The sequence below is a fragment of the Tamandua tetradactyla genome, chromosome 20 (assembly GCF_023851605.1).
Source record: "Tamandua tetradactyla isolate mTamTet1 chromosome 20, mTamTet1.pri, whole genome shotgun sequence".
Classification (NCBI taxonomy): domain Eukaryota; kingdom Metazoa; phylum Chordata; class Mammalia; order Pilosa; family Myrmecophagidae; genus Tamandua; species Tamandua tetradactyla.
Genome location: NC_135346.1, coordinates 48,532,341 through 48,552,179, shown reverse-complemented (window position 1 = coordinate 48,552,179; position 19,839 = coordinate 48,532,341). Strand labels below are relative to the sequence as shown.

General features: G+C 37.1%; 1 protein-coding gene across 1 annotated transcript in view; it reads right to left on the bottom strand.

The window, feature by feature from the left end:
• The window catches only part of LOC143664338 (teneurin-2-like), a 392,537-nt gene that overhangs the window by 104,433 nt on the left and 268,265 nt on the right, over window positions 1-19,839 (bottom strand). The window contains exon 3 of the mRNA XM_077137987.1: window positions 3,903-4,204. Within this exon, the coding sequence (XP_076994102.1) occupies window positions 3,903-4,128 (226 nt within the window). The 5' untranslated portion in view covers window positions 4,129-4,204. The remainder of the gene's footprint in view (window positions 1-3,902; window positions 4,205-19,839) is intronic.

Below are 19,839 nucleotides of genomic sequence, written 5' to 3'. Positions count from 1 at the left end.
TGGAGAGGCATTGCAGGAAGGGAAACTTCCAGAACTCTAGGATGGTCATGGAAATGGAGAGGAATGGATGAAACTGGATCATAGAGCAGAGGGACTGCTGATAGTGCCCATAATATGTTCAATGAATGTTGGCTATTGTGGTTCCGGTATTATTAAGAAAGATTTAAAGGCAAAGATCTCTAAAAGGTTTATAAATTGAACTTCCTAAACCCTCCTTAGGCTTTGAGTCGATGTTTGGTGATCTGTTTTTTTGTTCGTTAGTTTGTCTATCTATTTTGCAGGAAATCAAACACAGCTCTTGAATCAGACTCCCTGGGCTTGAAATCCACCTCCTTTTCTTCCTACATTTGCAACGTTGCATGATTTATTTAATCTTTCTGTGTCCCTCCATTTCCCAATCTCTGAAAAAAGGGACTAATAAAGTACCTACCTCACAAAGTTCTTGTGAGAATTACCTGATTTATTATAAGCAAAATGCTTCAAATGGCACCTGACACGTAGAAAGTACTCGTTAAATGTTAAGACATTATTCTTTTGATATTATTGATGTTGTTATTTAATACATCTGAAAACTGTCTGCTGATTCTGGTGGAGCACAGAATGCAGACCAGCATCATAGGAACCTAAATATACAGAAATAGGATTCAAGTCTAACTTTAGGATCTTAAGCCATAGAGGAATGTCTTCTGTAACATGCTACCCTCCACCCTAACTCCAGGGTGTAAAAGAACAAGCTTATGCAACCTGCCTGGGAACTTGGCCCACCTTCATTATGCAAAACAGCATCTCTTCCACGGGTTGAGTTCGGGCTGGGGCTGACCTGGGATCAGACAACTGCTCACTTTTGTCAGGTGCATTAACTCATGGGCCACTAGGATGCTATTTGGTCCAGGATTAGTCATTTACTAATTACTAATTATTGCAGCGGCCACAGACCTAAGGTCAACAATTTTCTCCCTTCACACCGGGAGGATCCGGTATAATAGAGGCCAGACAGGTAATTTGCATAGTCTCTACTTAGGAAAAGCAGCTCACAGTAGAAAAAGGCAGAGGAGGAATCCTTGTTGAAAGTAAGCAAAGCAGACAAAATTTGACGGCAGCTTCCATAAACTTCACATGAGGACACCCGGCCTATTTCTCCAGCTGGGAGATGGCAGGTCCTTGCATTTGGTTCTTGCAGCGGGGCAGCTGGGGACCTCGATAAGGTCTGACCCAAACCCCACATCACTTTTACTGGCTGGCAATTCTTTTTCAATTTGAGCAACTGGAGCAACATCCGACCATGTTTGCCAAACTTGCTTGTATCTGAGCAGCATATTTGTTTTATGATAAGTGTCTTGGGTTTTAACTAAGAATACCATAGGAGATGATCCTGCAGGGATCCTTGCTGATGTACCTTTAGGCTAATAAGGACTGAGATGATCCTGCTCTTCGAGTTCATGAATAAAAAAATAAAATGGGAAATGTGTGACATTTAAAAAAATTATTGTTATTACTAAGTGCAAAATTTATTTTAACTCCCTCCGTAGTGGCTAAGTTTCAGGTTGAATGTGCTGCTTGCCAGATTGTAGCTCCAGCTCCTCCTCTTCTTAAATATGTGCTTATTTACTTCCTGCAGAGTTCAATTTTAGAACCCATCAAAGTAGATCCACTCAGGCTCTGACTACATTTTCATGCATAAATTCATAGATGTCTTCAGAAGGAATTGCACTTGCATATGCAAATACTTTCCAATGCCTTTTCATTTCTACTTTTGGCCTGCACAGTTTTTAATTCATGCAAACACATTACACAAACAAATATGGGCTCAATAACAACACGCGGCATGTGTGAGTTGTTAATTGCAAAGCTTTGAGTTTGATACGGCCAAGCAACCTCCATTACCATCAATGGAGGGGAACAAGATTAAGCAGGAAGAATAAAGGTATATTTGAAAATAAAATCCAAAGCATTTGGTTTTGTTTCATGTAAATATTAACAAAGGAAAGGTGACAGACCAATTCGCAATTCAACAATGATCTGGGATCTACAGCTCAGTGCACAGTGACCTAGAAGCCAGGATACACCCTTAATGAGACTTACAAAGAGTCTACAGCACAGATTCACAAGAAAAAAAATGTGTGCAGTAATGCCGTAAATGAAATAAAATTAAAAAAAAAATACAACAGGAAATGAAAGGCTGTCAACCATGTTGGACGTACATCACCTTTCAAAATATTTGAATCTTTTTCAGCAATGTTGTAGGAAAGAACAGATATAATTTTTCATATTGGAAATCTAAACACTGCCTTAATTAATTAAGCTATGATTCTTTTTCTTTCTTCTCTAATTCCCACTACATGTGTTTTGGGGTCAGGTGAGAACTTAATGAAATAAAACACTTGTTGAGTAACTCCAGATCAAAGCTATTTGATGCAGAGCAATTTTCCAGTATATCCCTCACTCCAGCCCCATTTTCTCACAGAGGAACAGTATATGTTTCATTTACACGGAGATAACTCAGAAAATAAGACAGGGGATAAAATAAATTTATATCCTGAAAGGATCAAAAATTGCAGTGCAAACACAAATTTATCTGTTTTCCATGGAATTTTTCAGTATCCTGTTAAATATAAAACCCGGACTTGGGCTAAACTGGGACCATATAAGAACATGAATTGCAGGTTTATAAATATTGGTCATAATGTCAATTGAAAACACAGATGATAGCTAGAGTAGATAGAAATAGATGGATGGATGGATAGATAGATAGACAGAAAGACAGATAAATAGATTAATAGAGTGTTTTCTAACATAAGTGAGCCAAGAAACCAGGAATGTAATTGTGAGCTAAGGTATCTCATTTGGAAATTAACTAATTGCAAGGAAATGGAACAAGAAACCAAGGAAATGGAACAAGAAATAAAGAATCAGTATCATAAAAAGAAATAATGCACCTACCCAGCAGAACAAGGAGTATATCCTTGGCATTGTCAGGGCGACCCTTTCCCATGCCCTCACTGAAGTTTTGTGCATCCACTTGTAAGTTTGTTGTGCCACTATAGTAAACCGCATACACAATGAAGCTGATTCACAAATGAACATGTGGAGCTAGTGAGAGAACTTAGCCACAATGCCTCTTAGCAGTGCTGTGCTTTAGTCTGCCTGCTGGTGCATTCTCAGAAGGTCTGGACAAGCGATAACAAAATTCATGGACATCAGACCTGAAGAGAATGCTAACTGGTAAGGCTTGGGAGAAAATATTCTCCCTCCAAAAGAAATCAAAATACTATAAGAAAGTGAAGTTTTGTGAAGATAGGAGGAGGATTATACCAGTGGAAATGGATATATGACTTTCATGTGTCTGTCTTCCTATACTTTGAAATACAAAAAGAAAAATATAAAGCTCAGAAGTAACACCACATTTTTAAAAAGAGGATTCAAATATGTTGTAATCAATATATGATTTGCTTAAAAAGATGGAGACGCCAGTCATGTAAATTAGCAGAAAGTAGAGCTCTTGGACACATATACGTGGATTTCAAGGAGAATAGCTTACAAACTTCAGGTAGACTTTGGTTCCTCAGAATAGTGACTCATCACAGCCACGAGGATACCCCTTATGAAACTAAAGGTCTGCTGTTTGTCACATCTCTCAAAGCCTACCCTAAAGGATTTCCAAAATCAACCACCAAAACACCAAGAATTTACTGTCCCGGATAAGAGGCACTTCTGTATGACTTGGAGGACTTTGATATGCATTGATAAACGGGATTGTTCTCTTGCCCTGAGCTCCAAATGCAGCATTAACTTGCCAGCATGCCCTGCTCCTAGTTTTGGCCAACCCCATCCATCAACAGCATCGCTGTAAATCAAGATTGCAAGGCAGATCGGAGCAAGGCAGCGGCGACAGCTCTACCTACCTTGTCTTGGAAACTCATCTGACTCCCGGTGGACGAGTTCTGTGACTCGGTTTCCGTAGTGCATTCTGCTGTCGTGGTCATATGCCTTCAGAGTCTCACTGGAGCTGTAGGACTTCTGCGTGGGCACACGGCAGTCTTCGCTGTCCAGGGAGGAGCTCGTGTAGCGGCACTCTTTGCCGCACCGGCCCCTGGTCAAAGAGCGGTGTCGCCGGTCCTTCACGTCCATTATCCTGGATCAGGCAGGACACACTGATGCTTTCAGAAAAGTCTGTCCTGAGTGTTGATGCTCGTCACTTTGCCACCTAAAAACATCAAAGAAAACCAAGACTGTGATTACGAGAAATGCGGCTTTCAGCTCTGACTCCGATTAAAAACATAAAAAGGCAAATGTGGTCAGCACAGCACAATCTCTTTTGCAAACGCTTAATGTATACTTAAACAATCAGCTGGAGTAGGAGAACTCGATACAGGAAATTAATTTTCTTGCTGCTTTAATTTAATAGATTGGGGAAAAAAAGTAGAAAAAAAATTCATGTTTTGATTTTCTATAAGTGTAAAGATGATACAATAAGTCTGTTATTCTAGTGCAAGATCTTGTTATGAAGCAGCTCGAAGCAAAACGGATTTTATCATTATTTAATTATGTTTTCCTTTTGCTATAGAAGGGATGAGGAGAAAACAAATAGTGAAAAAAAAAAGGTGCATCAGCAGGTTTGAGTATGAGGCCCAAATACATGCTATTGATGCTTTGCAATGGTACAAAGTCACATTCAACTAACAAACTTGCAGCTAGGTCTGGAAAATAATAATATAATGTGTTCTTGACATGCAAACCATCTTCCTCTGGTTTCTTTAATGAGCCTTCAGAAAAGTGCCAATCAGTTTTCTCTCCTTTTCGAATCTGTCTTTGGAATCTGTCTTTGGATATCTTTTTTCCTAGTCACCTACTGACAGGAGACCTTCCTGACAAGAGCTCTAATTGGCACAACCACCTGATCATCAACCTGAGCCCATCCTGTCCCCATCATGGCTGAGGCACTCGGTGTAGAAAAGACAAAGGGCAGATGAGCACTGAATGCAATAGGGTAAGCTAATGGAAAGGAACCTCTCTAACACAGGAACTGCAAACCAGGGAGTCCCACAGGTTGTCATTTGAAACCCTGGGACTGGAAGTGGATACCAGACATCAATCAGAAAACACTAGCCTTCTACCTAGCAAATACAACAAAATCACTCAGGTACCTCCAAGTTCTACCTGATAGGCTCTTCCTGATTTCATCTGCCATGCAAAATAGCATGGACCACAGGGTCAGGGCCTGGACAGAATGGACAAATACACATTTTAATTAAAATGGAAACTACAACCCAAAGCTGGGTAATGATTTTCTCTAGGCTACAGTTGCTTAGTGCATCCTCAATATGTCAGCAAATACGAGGGAAGCAGATCTGTGGTTCTGAACCCTTCTTTTCTTCCTTGGCTATTTACCTGGTGACAACATACGGTAATAGGATTCCTATGTACACTGCAGAGCTGGCATGTATGCGCAGAGATGTGAAAGGTACTGTCCCAAGGCAACAGAGCCAAATCCCCTACCTCTACCCTATGTCTTGTCTTTCTATACCAAGGGTTCCTTCTAGGTCTCAGGGATCCTCCTAGTCTATACTATTTGCACATTTATCAAATGTATTGCCTGTAATCATGGATAACAGTTTTGCCAAGTGGTGATGGAAAAGTAGGCAAATCTGTTATGAACTTCAAAGCACAGTCATGCTGCTGTCACTGCTGCTTATGAGAAAGCACAGTTTCCTGGAGTCTGCATTTCCATATTCAGCAAGTTGAGAAATACCTTTGGGAGTCCCCAATCAGGACCTCAGGACTCACTTGGAGCATACAAATAGTGTTTTCATGGAAGTTTTTGCTGCGGCATAGTCAGTTAAAGTGTCTTCACATTAGTGCATTTTCTAGATTGCAAAACTCTGTTCTCTTTGTCTCCAAAATGGGATTTCAAGCTTGTGGAATCTATATTACAAACTGGTTAACAGCACAGACTTTGGAGTTTTGATGGGGTTCCACTCTCTCTCCGAGGGGTTATAAAAATTACTTGGTGTTTATTAAGACTCAGTTTCTTAATTGGTGAAAATGGAAAAGAATAGTATCTACTCCATAGAGTTTTTGTAAAAATTAAAACAGATATTGAGTAAAGCTCCCAATGTTATCTAGTACATCGGACGGAGGAGCACAATAAGAACCAAATACTTTTGTCCCTAAGAACATGTTTAAGTTAAGTAGTCACAGATACATGTAAAACAGAAGGCAGTGACTATAATATAATCCCTGAAATTCATGGTTCTTATGATAAATATCAGTACTTAAACTATGCAGTGATAAAGGAATACCTTCAATACATACTTTGGATACGCACGCCTGTGTGCACCAACACTGAAGAGCCACAAGTGATTCGGGGGGGCTTGGTGTTTTAGGTAGATTTTATCATTTTTCCTCTATCTCATTTCACTGTACTTTTTTTCTTTCTTTCTTTTTTTTTTTTTTTTTTTTTTAACTTTTTAATGTCTTCAGTGTTCCTGACTCATGAGATCCTATCTTCTCTCATTTGCATTGTTCTTGGGAAACCAGGATGATTTTTTACAAGTGTGTCCATGTGTGTTTTTATTTTTTAAAAATCATGTTCTGCATGGGAGCCTAAAGGCTTATTACGTATTAATAGAGTACAAGCACTTTAGTGTTTGGACATTTTGACATCTAATTTGGTTGCCCAGTGGTCTTTTCCTGCTAAATTCTTCTTTCTTGGCTATGCCCTTGATAGTTAAATTTATCAGCAATGTCACCTCTGGATAAATGATAGACATTATCTTAGTCAGGAAAAGCTAATTCCTGGAGGTGTTGAGCAGAGTTCATATACTGTTGGCCAACAGACATTTTGCATTTTGCCTGCCTGTTGTCTAAAAATTAATTGCCAATATCTAAAAAGACAAAGCAAGAGAATTTATATTAAAATACACACCACAATTTATTACCCAAAATAAGACAATCCAGAAATTTCTGTTTCCAGAAAGTTGGAGTGCTTATACTTTTCCCCATCCTGCACACTAAGCATAGTTATGAAAATACCAAAACAGCCTGAAAAGTGGAAGTCAGAAGGCAGATGGATGAGGAACCTGGGGACATAAGCAACAACACAGTATTGGAAAATCTTTTTACCTAGAAATATCAATGGACAGAGAGAAGAAAAACCTGCTCGCTCTAGTCAGAGGACTAGAAAAGGAGCAGCTTGGCAAAACAGAAAGTATCTAGACAATAATTACCCTATCTCAGCCAAACAATTCAGAAAGAAATGTGGCCCCACCCATCTTGCTAGCCAAGGTCTAGTATTTGCTGGGCAGAAGGATCCCAGGCTTCTATCCATGACAGGATAATACAAGGCACCCCACCCCCTCCAAAGCCAAGGAGAGAGTCTGGACTTCCATCCATTCAGGCAATAATAATGTCAATCCCACCACACTATGCGCCAGAACTGTCAGGTTAGGAAATATAGGAAGCCTGGCCCTCCACCCATACTGGGCAGTAACAAGGTAAAAGCACTGACTCTTCCACTCTCAGGTGGTTTAGGAGGAGGCCCACTGAGCAGTAAAGACTTTACTGCCTTCCAGAGGTAATAAGACCTTCCCTTCTAGTTGTGGTGTCAGTGGATGCCATGTGGGAAATGTGAAGGAAAACTTTCTATCCCTCTCAGCCTGGGAGGTATCAGTGGAGGCCTAGTGGGAAGCTGGAATTCCCATTTCCCTTAACTTCTTTGAAAAGCTCCCTGTCCTCAGATATCAACAGATGCATTCCTTGTTCCATCTGTCAATAATGAGGTAGAGTCTACCTTCCTTTATCAAAGCAGTATCAAAGGGAGCCAGCTAGAATAGAGGCTTAAATAAGATCTAGAATCTCATGACTTAACCTCACATGTCCAGATTTCAATTAAAAAATCACTTTCTGTGCAAGGAATGAGGACAATCTCAAACTGAATGAGAAAGTACAATTCATAGAGGTCAACACCAAGATGAAACAGATTTTAGAATTTTCTGACATAGATATTAAAGCACCTATCACAAAAAATGCTTCAGCAAGGAATTACTAATATACTGGAAACAAATGAAAAATAGTAAATCTCAGAAAAGAAATAAAAAGTCTCAGTAAAAAACCAAATGGAAACTTTAGAGTTGAAAATACAATAACTGAGATTTTAAAAACTCAATAGATGGGCTCAAATGCAGAACGAAAAACGAAAGAAAAGAAAATGAGGAACTTAAAAACTGAACAATGGAATTTCACAATCTGAGCAAAACAGAGAAGAAGGACTAAAACAGTGAACAAAGACTCAGAAACCTGTAGGACTATAACAAAAGATCTAATATTTATGCCATCAGAGAACCTGAAAGAGAGGGAAAAGACAGAGAGGCTAAAAGTGCTGAAATAGTGATTGGAACATCCAAAGTTGGCAAAATACACAGAGTCACAGATTAAAGAAAGTGAGTGATCCCCAAATACAATACCTGAATATATCCATACCAAGACAAATGGTAGTCAAATTTCTGAAAACTAAGTACAAAGAAGAAAACCTTGAAAGAAGTAAGACAAAAGTAACATCTTACCAAAAGAGAAAAAGCAACTAAAATGGTAACAAATTTCCCGAAAACCATGGAGGCAAGAAGATAGTGGGTGAAAATATTTAAACTGCTGAAAGAAAACTATTGCCAAGCAAGAATGTTTATCAAGTGAGACTGTCTTTTAAATATGAGGGAGAAATTACGACACTCCCAGATAAACAAAAAGTGAGGGAATTCATCACCACTAGACCAATATGAAAGGGAGTTCTTTAGATTGAAAGGAAAGGACACTAGATATTGGATACAAGCAGCACAAAGAAATAAACATCTGTAGTAAATGTGCTATATGGGTAATTAATTATAAATGCCAGTTCAATTGTATTTTGTGGCATGTGACTCCACTTTTTTCTTCCTATAGGAGATAAAATGCAAATGCATAAAGAGTAATGATAAATACATAGTTTGGGACATATAATGTATAAAGACATAATTTGTAACAAGTACAACAAAAACTATGGGGGTTCAGAGACGTATAGCAACAATGTTTGTTTATACTATTAATGATAAGTTTGTATCATATTAAACATGATTACTATGGATTTAGGAAATAATTTAAGTCCCATGGTAACCATAAAGAAAATATCTGAAAAATATTTACTGGGTGAAATAAGAAGGGACTTAAATTAGTACACCACAAAAAAGTTCTAAAAAATGAAATTAGGTATTAATGGAAGAATAGAAGGATTAAAATATTTTATAAAACTTACAAAGACCAAATGGCATAATGGCAGAAGAAAGTCCTGTATTATTAGTATTTACTTCAAATGTAATTGGATTGAACTCTCCAGTGAAAAAGCAAAGATTGGAAGAATGGTTAAAACCAAACCAAACAAACAAATGGCCCAACTATATGCTATTTACCAAAGACTGATCTTAAATTCAAAGACACAAGTAGGTTGAAAATAAAAAGATGGAAAATATATATATATATATATATATATATACCATGCAAACAGTAAACAAAGAAACCTGGAATAGCTATACAGATAAAATAGACTTAAATAAAAAAATAAAAAAATAAAAAAAAACTCTCTGAGAGGTAAAGAAGATCACTATATATTGGTAAAGGAGCCATTTCAACAAGGAGATACAGCCATATACATATGTATAATCAGCAGAGCTCCAAAAAATGAAGCAAATATCGACAGATTTGAAAGTGGAAATAGACAGTTCTACAATAATAATAAAACTTCAACACAACATTTTCAGTAATAGATAGAACATCTAGATGGAAGATCAATAAGAAAACAGAAGACTTCAATGATACTGTAAAACATACAGGCCCAACAGACACATATATAAGTTTTTACCCATATGTTAGGTCACAAATCAAGTCTCAACTAGTTAAAAAATATTGAAATTATACAATGTACCCTCTTTAACCATAATGGAATGACACTGGAAATTGGTAACAGAAGGAGAACTGCAAAATTCACAAATATGTAGAAATGAAACAATACACTTTTAAATCAACAGTGGGTCAAAGGAAAAATCACAAGGGAAATTTGGAAATACCTTGAGGCAAATGAAAATAAAAACATATCAAAATTTTGGCATGCAGCAAATGCAGTGGTGAGAGGGAAATTTATAGCTCTAAATATTTACATTAAAAAGAAATATCTCAAGTCAGAGACTTAACCTCACAATTGGAAGTTCTAGAAAAAGAAAAGCAAACTAACGCCAAAGTAAGCAGATTGAAAGAAATAGCAGAGAATGGATATAAATGCAATAGAGAATAAAAAACTAGAGAATTGATGACACTAAAAGTTGGTTCTTGAAACTATCAATAAAATCAACAAACTCAGATATCTACTGACAAAGAAAAACAAAGGATACAAATAACTAAAATCAGAAATGAAAGGGGGAATTACTATAGACACCAAATAAATTAAAAGGATACTATGAATAGCTGCATGCCAACAAATTAGATTACCTAAATGAAATGACAAATTTCTAATAATACACAAATCACATCTACTGACTCAAGAAGTTATAGAAGATCTCAACAGAACAATAACAAGAGATTGAGTAAGTGAACAAAAACCTCTCATCAAAGAAAAGTCCAGAACCAGATAGCTTTACTGGTGAATTTTACCAAACACTCCCTGAAGAACTAACTAACACTAGACCTGTTCAAACTCACCCTCCAAAATTGAAGAGGTGAGAACACTTCCTAACTCATCCTATGAGGCCAACATCACACTAATAACAAAGCCAGATAAAGTTATAACAAGAAAAGAAAATGACAGACTGCTTTCCTTTATGAATCAACATGCAAAAATCCTTGACAAAATACTAGTAAACCAAAAACAGCAGCACCTTAAAATAATTATGCACCATGAACAAGTGGAATTTATCCCAGGTTGGCATGGGTGATTCAGTGTAACAAAATTAATTAATGTAAGACATCGCAATGTAACAAAGGAAAACAAAAACATGATAATTTCAATTGATGCAGAAGACACATTTGACAAAATCCAGTACCCCTTCTTGATAAACAACACTTAGAAAACTAAGAATAGAGGGAAACTTCCTCAACATCATAAACAGCGTATATGAAAAGCACACAGCTAACATTATACCTGATGATGAAAGACCAAAAGCTTTCCCTCCAAGATCCAGAACAAGACAAGAATGCTCATTGTTACCACTGTTATTCAACACTGAATAGGAAATTCTAGCCAGAGAAATTAGGTAAGACATACATAAAAGTCATCCAAATTGGAAAGGAAGATTAAAACTTTCCCTATTTTCAGATAACATAATCCTACATACAGAAAATCCAGAAAAAAAGCACAACAAAGCTTCTAGAGCTAATGAGTAAATTCAGCAAAGTAGCAGGGTACAAGATCAACCCACAAAAACCAGTAGTGTTTCTATACACTAGTAATCAACCATCTGAAGAAGAAATCAAGAACAAAAATCCATTTACAATACCAATTAAAAGTTTCAGATATCTCGGATTAAATTTAAGCAAGGATGTAAAGGGCCTATACACAGAAACAAAACATTGCTAAAATAAATCAAAGACTTAAGTAAATGGGAGGATATTTTCATTTACGGAATAGAAGACAAAATATCATTAAGATGTCAGTTCTACTCAGAGTGACCTACAGATTGAGCACCATCCCAATAAAAATCCTAACAACCTTTTTGTGGAAATGGAAGTCCCTATCTATAAACATATATGGAAGGGTAAAGAGTCCCATGCAAAACCATCTTGAAAAAAGATTGTATTGGAGGACTTACCCTTCCCAATTTTAAAACATATTGCAAAGCTATAGTAATTAAAACACCATGATACTGGCAAAGACAAATTTTTATAGAGCATAGAAACAAACCCTCATTTCTATTACCAATTTAGTTTTGAAAAGAGTGCTAAGTTCACTCAATGGAAAAAGAATAGTTTTTCAACAAATGGTGCTGGGAAAACTGGATATCCATATGGTAATGAATGAATGTGGACACCTACCTGACACAATATACAAAAAATCAAATCAAAATTGATCAAAGACCTAAATCCAAGAACCTAAACTATAAGACTCCCAGAATAAAACATAGGGAAGCATCTTCAGGAGCTTGCATTAGGCTATGGCTTCTTCCACTTTACATAGAAAGTGCAAGCAACAAAAGAAAGAAAGTAGATAAATGGGACTTCATAAAAATTAAAAGCTTCTGGGTATCAAATAACTTCATCATGAAAGTAAAATGAAAACCTACAGAAAGGGAGAAACTATTTGGAAATGCATATACAATAAGGGTTAATATCCAGAATATATGAAAAAATCCTACAACCGGACAAGAAAGTCGAACATTGCAATTTATAAATGGGTAAAAATTTTGAATAGACATTTCTCCAAAGAAGATGCACATATGGCACATGAAAAGAGGCCCTTTTCATTAGCCGCTAGGGAAATGCAAACCAAAACCACAATGAGATACCATTTCACACCTACTAGAATGACTACTATTTAAAACAGTGGAAAATAACAAGTGGGGGGCAGAATGTGGAGAAGTAGAAACACTTATTCATGGTTGGTGGGACTCTAAACAGGTGCAACTTACGTGGAAAACAGTTTGGTGGCCCCTAAAATAGTTAAATATAGAATTATCATATAGTCCCACAATCCCACTTCTAGCTATATACCCAAAAGAATTGAAACCAGGGACTCAGATATTTGTACAGCAACGTTCTAAGTGACATTTCCACAACTGCTGAAAGATGGAAGCAACCCAAGTATACATCAATCGATGAATGGATAAACATAATCTGATATATACATACAATCGAATATTATTCAGTTATACAAAGGAATCAAGCTCTGATACCTGTGACAACATGGATGAATCCTGAATATATCATGCTGAGTGGGATATACCAGACATAAAAGGACAAACATATAATCTCACTTACATTAAATAATTAAAATAAGCGAAATCACAGTCAGAAAACAGAATACAGGTTATTAGGCACTGGGGTAGAGACAGGGAATAGGGAGTTTTTGCTTTACTCAGTACAAGAGTTTCTGCTAGGGGTAACTGAAAAGTTTTGGTAACGGGTGGTGGTGATCATAGCATAACATTTGAAGGTGATTGAAACTGCTGAATGTGTATTTGAACGTGGTTTAAAGGGGGAAATTTTAGATCATATATGTTACAAGAATTTTTTTTTTAATGTTAACCATAGGACTGCACAACACGAATACTGAATCCTAATGTAAACTATGGCCCATAGTTATAGTATAATTATAATAATATTATTTCATCAATTGTAACAAAGGTACCATGCTATTGCAAAGTATTAATAATAGGGAAAACTCTGTGTGTGTGTGTTGGGGGGGTGTATGAGAACTCTGCTTTGTTTTCTGCATTTTTTTCCCTGTAAACCTACAGCTTCTCCAGTTAACAACAACAACAACAACAAAAATAGACAATCCAGGAAATTTTGGCCAAACTCCATCATGAAAACAAATAGCTGATCTGAGACATCACTCACAATTTTGAGTACATATGCTCAACTTTTTAAAATTTTACCACTTCTTTTGACTTAACAGCCAGTCTGCTTCATTCATTTGAATCTCCTGCTTGGCTAACATACATCTTTATGTTTTTGAATTTTGGTATGAAGGAAATAGAAATATTGTTGCTGCCCCTGGAAAGGATCTGGAGAAAGAACCAGTTACAATATTATAAACAGTCAAAATATTTTTCTTTTTAAGACAATTCTAAAATTACAGAATATTGATCTTAATCATATGGTTGACTGTCCATCTTTTATCTAATGAAATGCATGTATTACCTACTAGGGAAAGCCCTCTTACCATAGTTGTCCTTAAAAGTTAAGGTCAACAAAATCATGTGGGTAAATGCACGTTTAGAGCCTGATTTTTTTCAGTGTTTTTTAATGAAATTTTATTGAGATATATTCACATATAATCATCCAAAGTGTACGATCAATAGTTCACAGTTTCATTATATAACTGTGCATTCATCACCACAATAAATTTTTTTAACATTTTCATCACTCCAAAAAATACATATAAGAATAGAAATGAAAACAAAAATTAAAAAGAACACCCAAAATATCCCACGTACTTTATCCTCCCCCCCACCATTATTTTTTATTGTCCTTATTTTCTGCTCATCTGTCCCTACACTGGATAAAGGGAGTATCAGCCACAAAGTTTTCACAATCACATGGTCACACTGTAAAAGCTATCTAGTTATACAATTATCCATAAGTATCAAGACCACTGGAATACAGTTCAACAGTTTCAGGTATTTCCTTCTAGCTATTCTAATCCACTAAAAACTAAAAAGAGATACTTATTTAATATATAAAAATAAACTCCAGAATAACCTCTCAACTCTATTTGAATCTCTTAGCCACTGAAACCTTATTTTATTTCATTTCTCTTTCCCGTTTTGGTCAAGAAAGGTTTTCTCAGTTCCACAATGCTAGGGCCAGGCTCATCCCCAGGAGTCATGTCCCACATTGCCAGGGAGATTTACACCCCTGAGAATGCTATCCCATGTAGTGGGGAGGGCAGTGAGTTCACCTGCTGAATTGAGAACCTGATTTTTAAAAGTAATTATAATTGTTCTGAAGGTGTAGGAAAGATGGTATCCAAACTCCAAAATTATAAATCTTCCTACGCTCTACCTTTTCCAGCATGGACAAATGGCAACCACTGGATGTTGTGGCTCTGGCAGCTCAGTACAGCTATGCTGCTGCTTTATTCGGTTACATCCCACATTTCCTTCCTGGAAGAGTGTTCACACTGCTTTTCTCCATCAGATGCCTATGTGGGTTCCACCCCTTTAGGAAGGCAATCTTGTCGGCCTTTGTCTAACTAACCCTATGAGTTGCACTATTGTTCACTATTAACTTTTCGGATTATCCTACAACTTGAGAGAGTTGACTTGTTAATCATTGACAACCCATTTAATATATGTGAGTGTCACTGTGTATGTGAGTCTACCTGTGTGTGTGTGAGTGTGTGAACATGTACGTGAATGATCCAGTGGAAAGCTACTGCTTCCCTGTCACAACCAGTACTGCCAGGAAGTTGTTTATTCACTCATCTTTGGTCTCTGCTCCCATTCCATTATATATTTGTATCTTATAAAATGTGTGTAGACCTTTGAGGGTGGGTGGCACCAGGAGAGTCTGCCGTATCCAAATGTCCGCGTGAACTGGAAATCTATGAATTCTGCATACAGATCAAGTGATCGCCTTTCTTCCTCATTTCAAATTATGATAAATCATTGAAGAAGTTTGTCTGAAGGTGAGTGTAAGAAAAGTCAGCTCATGTGAATTAAATTTTCTTGTTCCCTACTTTGAATTTGTGTTGCAGATAGTTTGGAAATCCAATACAAAGTTTCATCATATAAACATGTTTTTGTTTTAAATATACATATTTAAAAACCTCAATCAGTTTTTTTAAAAGCCCATACAGACTATCTGTATTCCTTCTGAAAATATGTTAACTGGATTTGTCTTCCTGCTTCTTAAATATTGCAGGTGCCATGTTTCTCTCTTTAAAGAAATATAATGAGTGATGCATGGTTCCTTCATGCTTTCTGCTTTGCAAATTTTACCTATTACAAAAAAGCAGAAATGCTAAGTCAACCTGAAAACTGTGCATTTACAGATCCCTTTCTCTTCTGCATTAGGAACCCTCTGTGAATGTGGTTTATTCTGAACCTTTAAACACCAAATGAAATGTAATGCAGATCCTCACTCATTAGAGAGAGGGAGAGAGAGAGAGGACTGAGGTGGGGGAGAGATTTGGAACATCACTCAGCCTCTATCTACCCTCAAATAGGGCTTTCTAGCCTTTGCTTTAGAAATACTCAAGAAAATTTTTGAACATATATCCTCCAAAATATCTAGAGATACAATATTACCTTTTAAAGAGGAAAATAATCTTTAAAATCTAGAAAAGTATAAGCTAGTGCCCTACTAATGCAATGCACTGGTAAATAAGAGGTCAAAGGCAATTTGCTTCCCATTCCCCTGTGCCATTATATTGATAAATCTAGGGATAAAAGCCAACTTAGGCTACTGTCCAGGGCCAGAAAGGATAAGCAAATTTACATCTGTGTTTTACTTCTAATTTCAGAGCCACACGCGTCTGCCTTTTAGAATCGGTTAGGGTCCCAGAGCCATTTATACAGAAAATAGTGAGAGTTGATCCAAAATCTAATGATCTGTGAATTTTATGAATTGTGAAATACTCAGGCATTTCTATATGCTAGCAATCCTAATCACCAAAATCCACAAAAGGATGAAATGCATCCTGCAAGTCTAGAAAGTTACCACAGTAGTGAAGCCTTGTGTGTTTGGGCACTTTATTAGGATAACAATGCAAAGGCAAAAGTCTATATCAGACTGGTATTTAGTCTAATGCCATGCATTTTCTTCCCCTCTCCAGTCCAAACTGTTTAACATTCAGAAAAGTTACATTTCCTTCTAAAATTTCATTATAATATGTGGAAGTTTACTGAAGCCTTTGCCTTTTTGGCTCCATCTCCCCCACCCATTGGCCCTTTGCTCTTCTCCCATTTTCCTATGTGCCCCCTGAGACTGCGAAGCTGAACAGATGGCTGTACCTTACGCACTGACTAAGTTACCTTAACTGGAAAGATAATCCCTCCCCTCTCCTTCTCCCCACCAGGCAGAACTCAGAGAGGCAGCAGAGCAAGCGCGTGAGCCTGCAGCCTCAAAATCTACTGAAGGAAAGAAGTGAACACTGCCTTCCCATCCCGTTGACTGTGCCCTTCTCAGTGCATGAAACATGAAACTGACCTGAAAGTAGCAGATAATTAAAGTGAACACAGGATGTCAGGCCACAAGCTTCTAAGCATTCTACCAAAGACAAATCATTGCCAAGTCAATCTCCTATGGCATGAATATCTACAAAGTGCCAGAACTTGAATTAGGCTCCTGCTGGAAGTTATTACTAATTGTACAACCCTGAGACCCTGAAAAATAAGTATTCTTATCCGTGTTTTAAAGATAGAGAAGTTGAGACCCTGGGAAGTTAAATGACTTGGTGAAGTCCACACATCTAGTAGGTGTTGATGCTAAGATGGATAGTGATATCTGCATAACTCTGAGGACTGCCTTCTTTGCAAAGTTAATAACTCAGAGAAAAAGTTAAGAGTATTCTGTCTCATCCCTTTTGGTCTTTGGATTCATTAGTTGTCCAAGAAACCAGTTCTCTCAATCTGACGTAGTTACCTCATGAAAGTCACTAGACACACTGGTGATTTGTGGATATACAAAATAAGGAAAATATCCAATCAATTGGGCAGAATATGCAAGCATCTTATATATAATGAATAATCGAAGTAAAGGAGGGTGATAGAGTGTGGGAGTCTCCAAGAAGAGTTGCAAGGAATAGGCCTCAGTCTCTTCATCTGGAAAAGGAGTGTAAAATGCTTACTTTGAAGGTTAAGGTAAGAATGCCAAACCGACATGAAATTCCTAATAATAGATGCTCAATAAGTGCCAGATTATACGGCCCTCTTCATTATCATCAATCATTGGGAATATCATCTGATCATGAAAAATTATAGTAGCTCTTACTTAGTGATCTCCAAAGTACGTGTTTTGGACCACTATTCTAAATAATATCTCTTAGGATGCGGCCCTTCTGAGCTCTATAGGTGTTACACTGTAGAATTTATGGTGGAAATAAAAATACCAACATCCCCATTTCATATTTTGTCTTTGCTGTATGAAACAGTTCAACTAACACTGGAAATTTGAAAGCATGATGTTCTAAATAACATCACAAATCCTTTAGCAAATCAGTGTCACTTTGTCATATATTTTAAATAGACCAGATTAAGCTCATCTTAAGAAATGATAAGGAAAAAGTAGCCTGAAAATAACTGGCTATTTGTAATTAGCTCACAACCTGTTAAGGAAGATAGATCCTGGTAACTGGAAGTTTTGTTATTAGCCAGACCCAAACGGTGGATATGGAGATAAAATATTTGAGGGATTGGGGTAGGGCTAAATTACTCTACCCAATGAAGAAAGATGTAGAAGGGTCCTAACCAAGTATTTAAGTACAAGGCCTGGAACCAAGGGGATGTAGAGGTTGTGTGAGGAAAGTTGTGGAGACAAAAAAAAAAGCACATTTGGAGTAGGAAAGATAACCAGCAGAGAGAGACTGGAGATAACCACTGGACACTTTGAGAATATGATGCCCGGCTTATATCGGCAAATCCTTTGTGCTCCATCCCCTGCCCAAAGGAGGAGGAAATTTAACAGCAAAATCTGCATTCACCATATTCATTAGGAATTGGATTGTGCATGTGTGTGTATGTGTGTGTGTGCAATATTTTCTATTTTAAGAAATCAGATAACATTCCCTGAAGACTTGTTTCAATGAATACATGGTACAAGACGTGAGGTGCAAAATCCAGAGAGCCATGGAAACAAGGAGAGCTATTTGCTCTCTGTGAGATGCTTCTTGAGGGCACAGACCTTTTGCCAGTAACTCTATCTCCTACAGCTGGCAAAGAAGCAGCCATAAGAGAGCACTCAACACAGCTTTGCTAAACATAGCCATGCATTTATAGAGCATCATCTCAAGAAAATAATGGGGAATTTTTTTTAATGGTTTACTGTCTTTTTCTTTTCTTTCTTAGTGTTTAATTGTTCTGATCTTACTGATCAGGTCTATTATTAATTTGCAACAGTTACACAAAAATGATCTTAAGGCCCATACCTTTAATCTTTTACAAATTGGGGGACATATTTTCTTTCTCTTTTGTCAAAAAAAAATGCAATGTTCTTAAAGTTTCTCTTGCATAGTCCCTACTTACTTAAGAAACAAAGCACAAATACCGCTACCTGCCTAGAAATTTTTTAAATACTATCAATGAATAGGAGTTGGTCCCTGATGACATGAACTCAGAGTCAATGTCCTATATCTAAACGATCCTTTGACTCTAGATCTACGTGTTAAAGCCTCGCACTACTGTACGTCAGAAGTCAGCAAATTTTTTCTGTACAGACCTAGATAGCAAATAATTTCAGTTTTGCAGTCTACATGGTCCCTGACCACTCTGAGGTGGTAATATGTGCTATGAAAGCAGATGTGGATAACAGCAAAATGAATGGGTGCATCACCTGCATTCTAATAATTTTTATTTCCAAAAGCAGTCAGATTTGAGCCAGAAAAAGCCAGATTTGACCCAGAAAATGCCAGATTTGGCCCACAGGCCATCATCGTTTGCCATTCCCTCCAAAAGCAAGAAGTTTGGAATGATGGCAAATTTGCAGCTTCAAACTAGCCCTTCATCAACAAGGGTCTCCCAGAAGAGGACTTCTTCACCAGACTCGGTAACAAGGATAAATTCACATAAGCAAGACATTCACGGTGAAGAAGTTGTGGGGGCAATAACTGCTACAATGAAAGTAGAGGAAATTACTAGAATTTAGGAGGTTACTGCTTTGAAATTGATACATTTTCCTAGGCTACACTCCAAAGCAGTGCATGTTTGAGAAGATATATTTATAGTTAACTGCTTTGGTGACAATAGTTTGAAATTAGACCTTACTGTATAATATGTGTTTAGTTCTAGTCTGATGGCCCTTGTTAATTATGATTTTGCCAATTGTTTTTGGCATTGAGGTCTACTAATGAATATTAGAAGGAACGATGATAACATCAAATTATTTTCATGTCACTCTTCTTTTATAATGCCATCATATCTTTTTTTATATTCATCAGAAAGATAA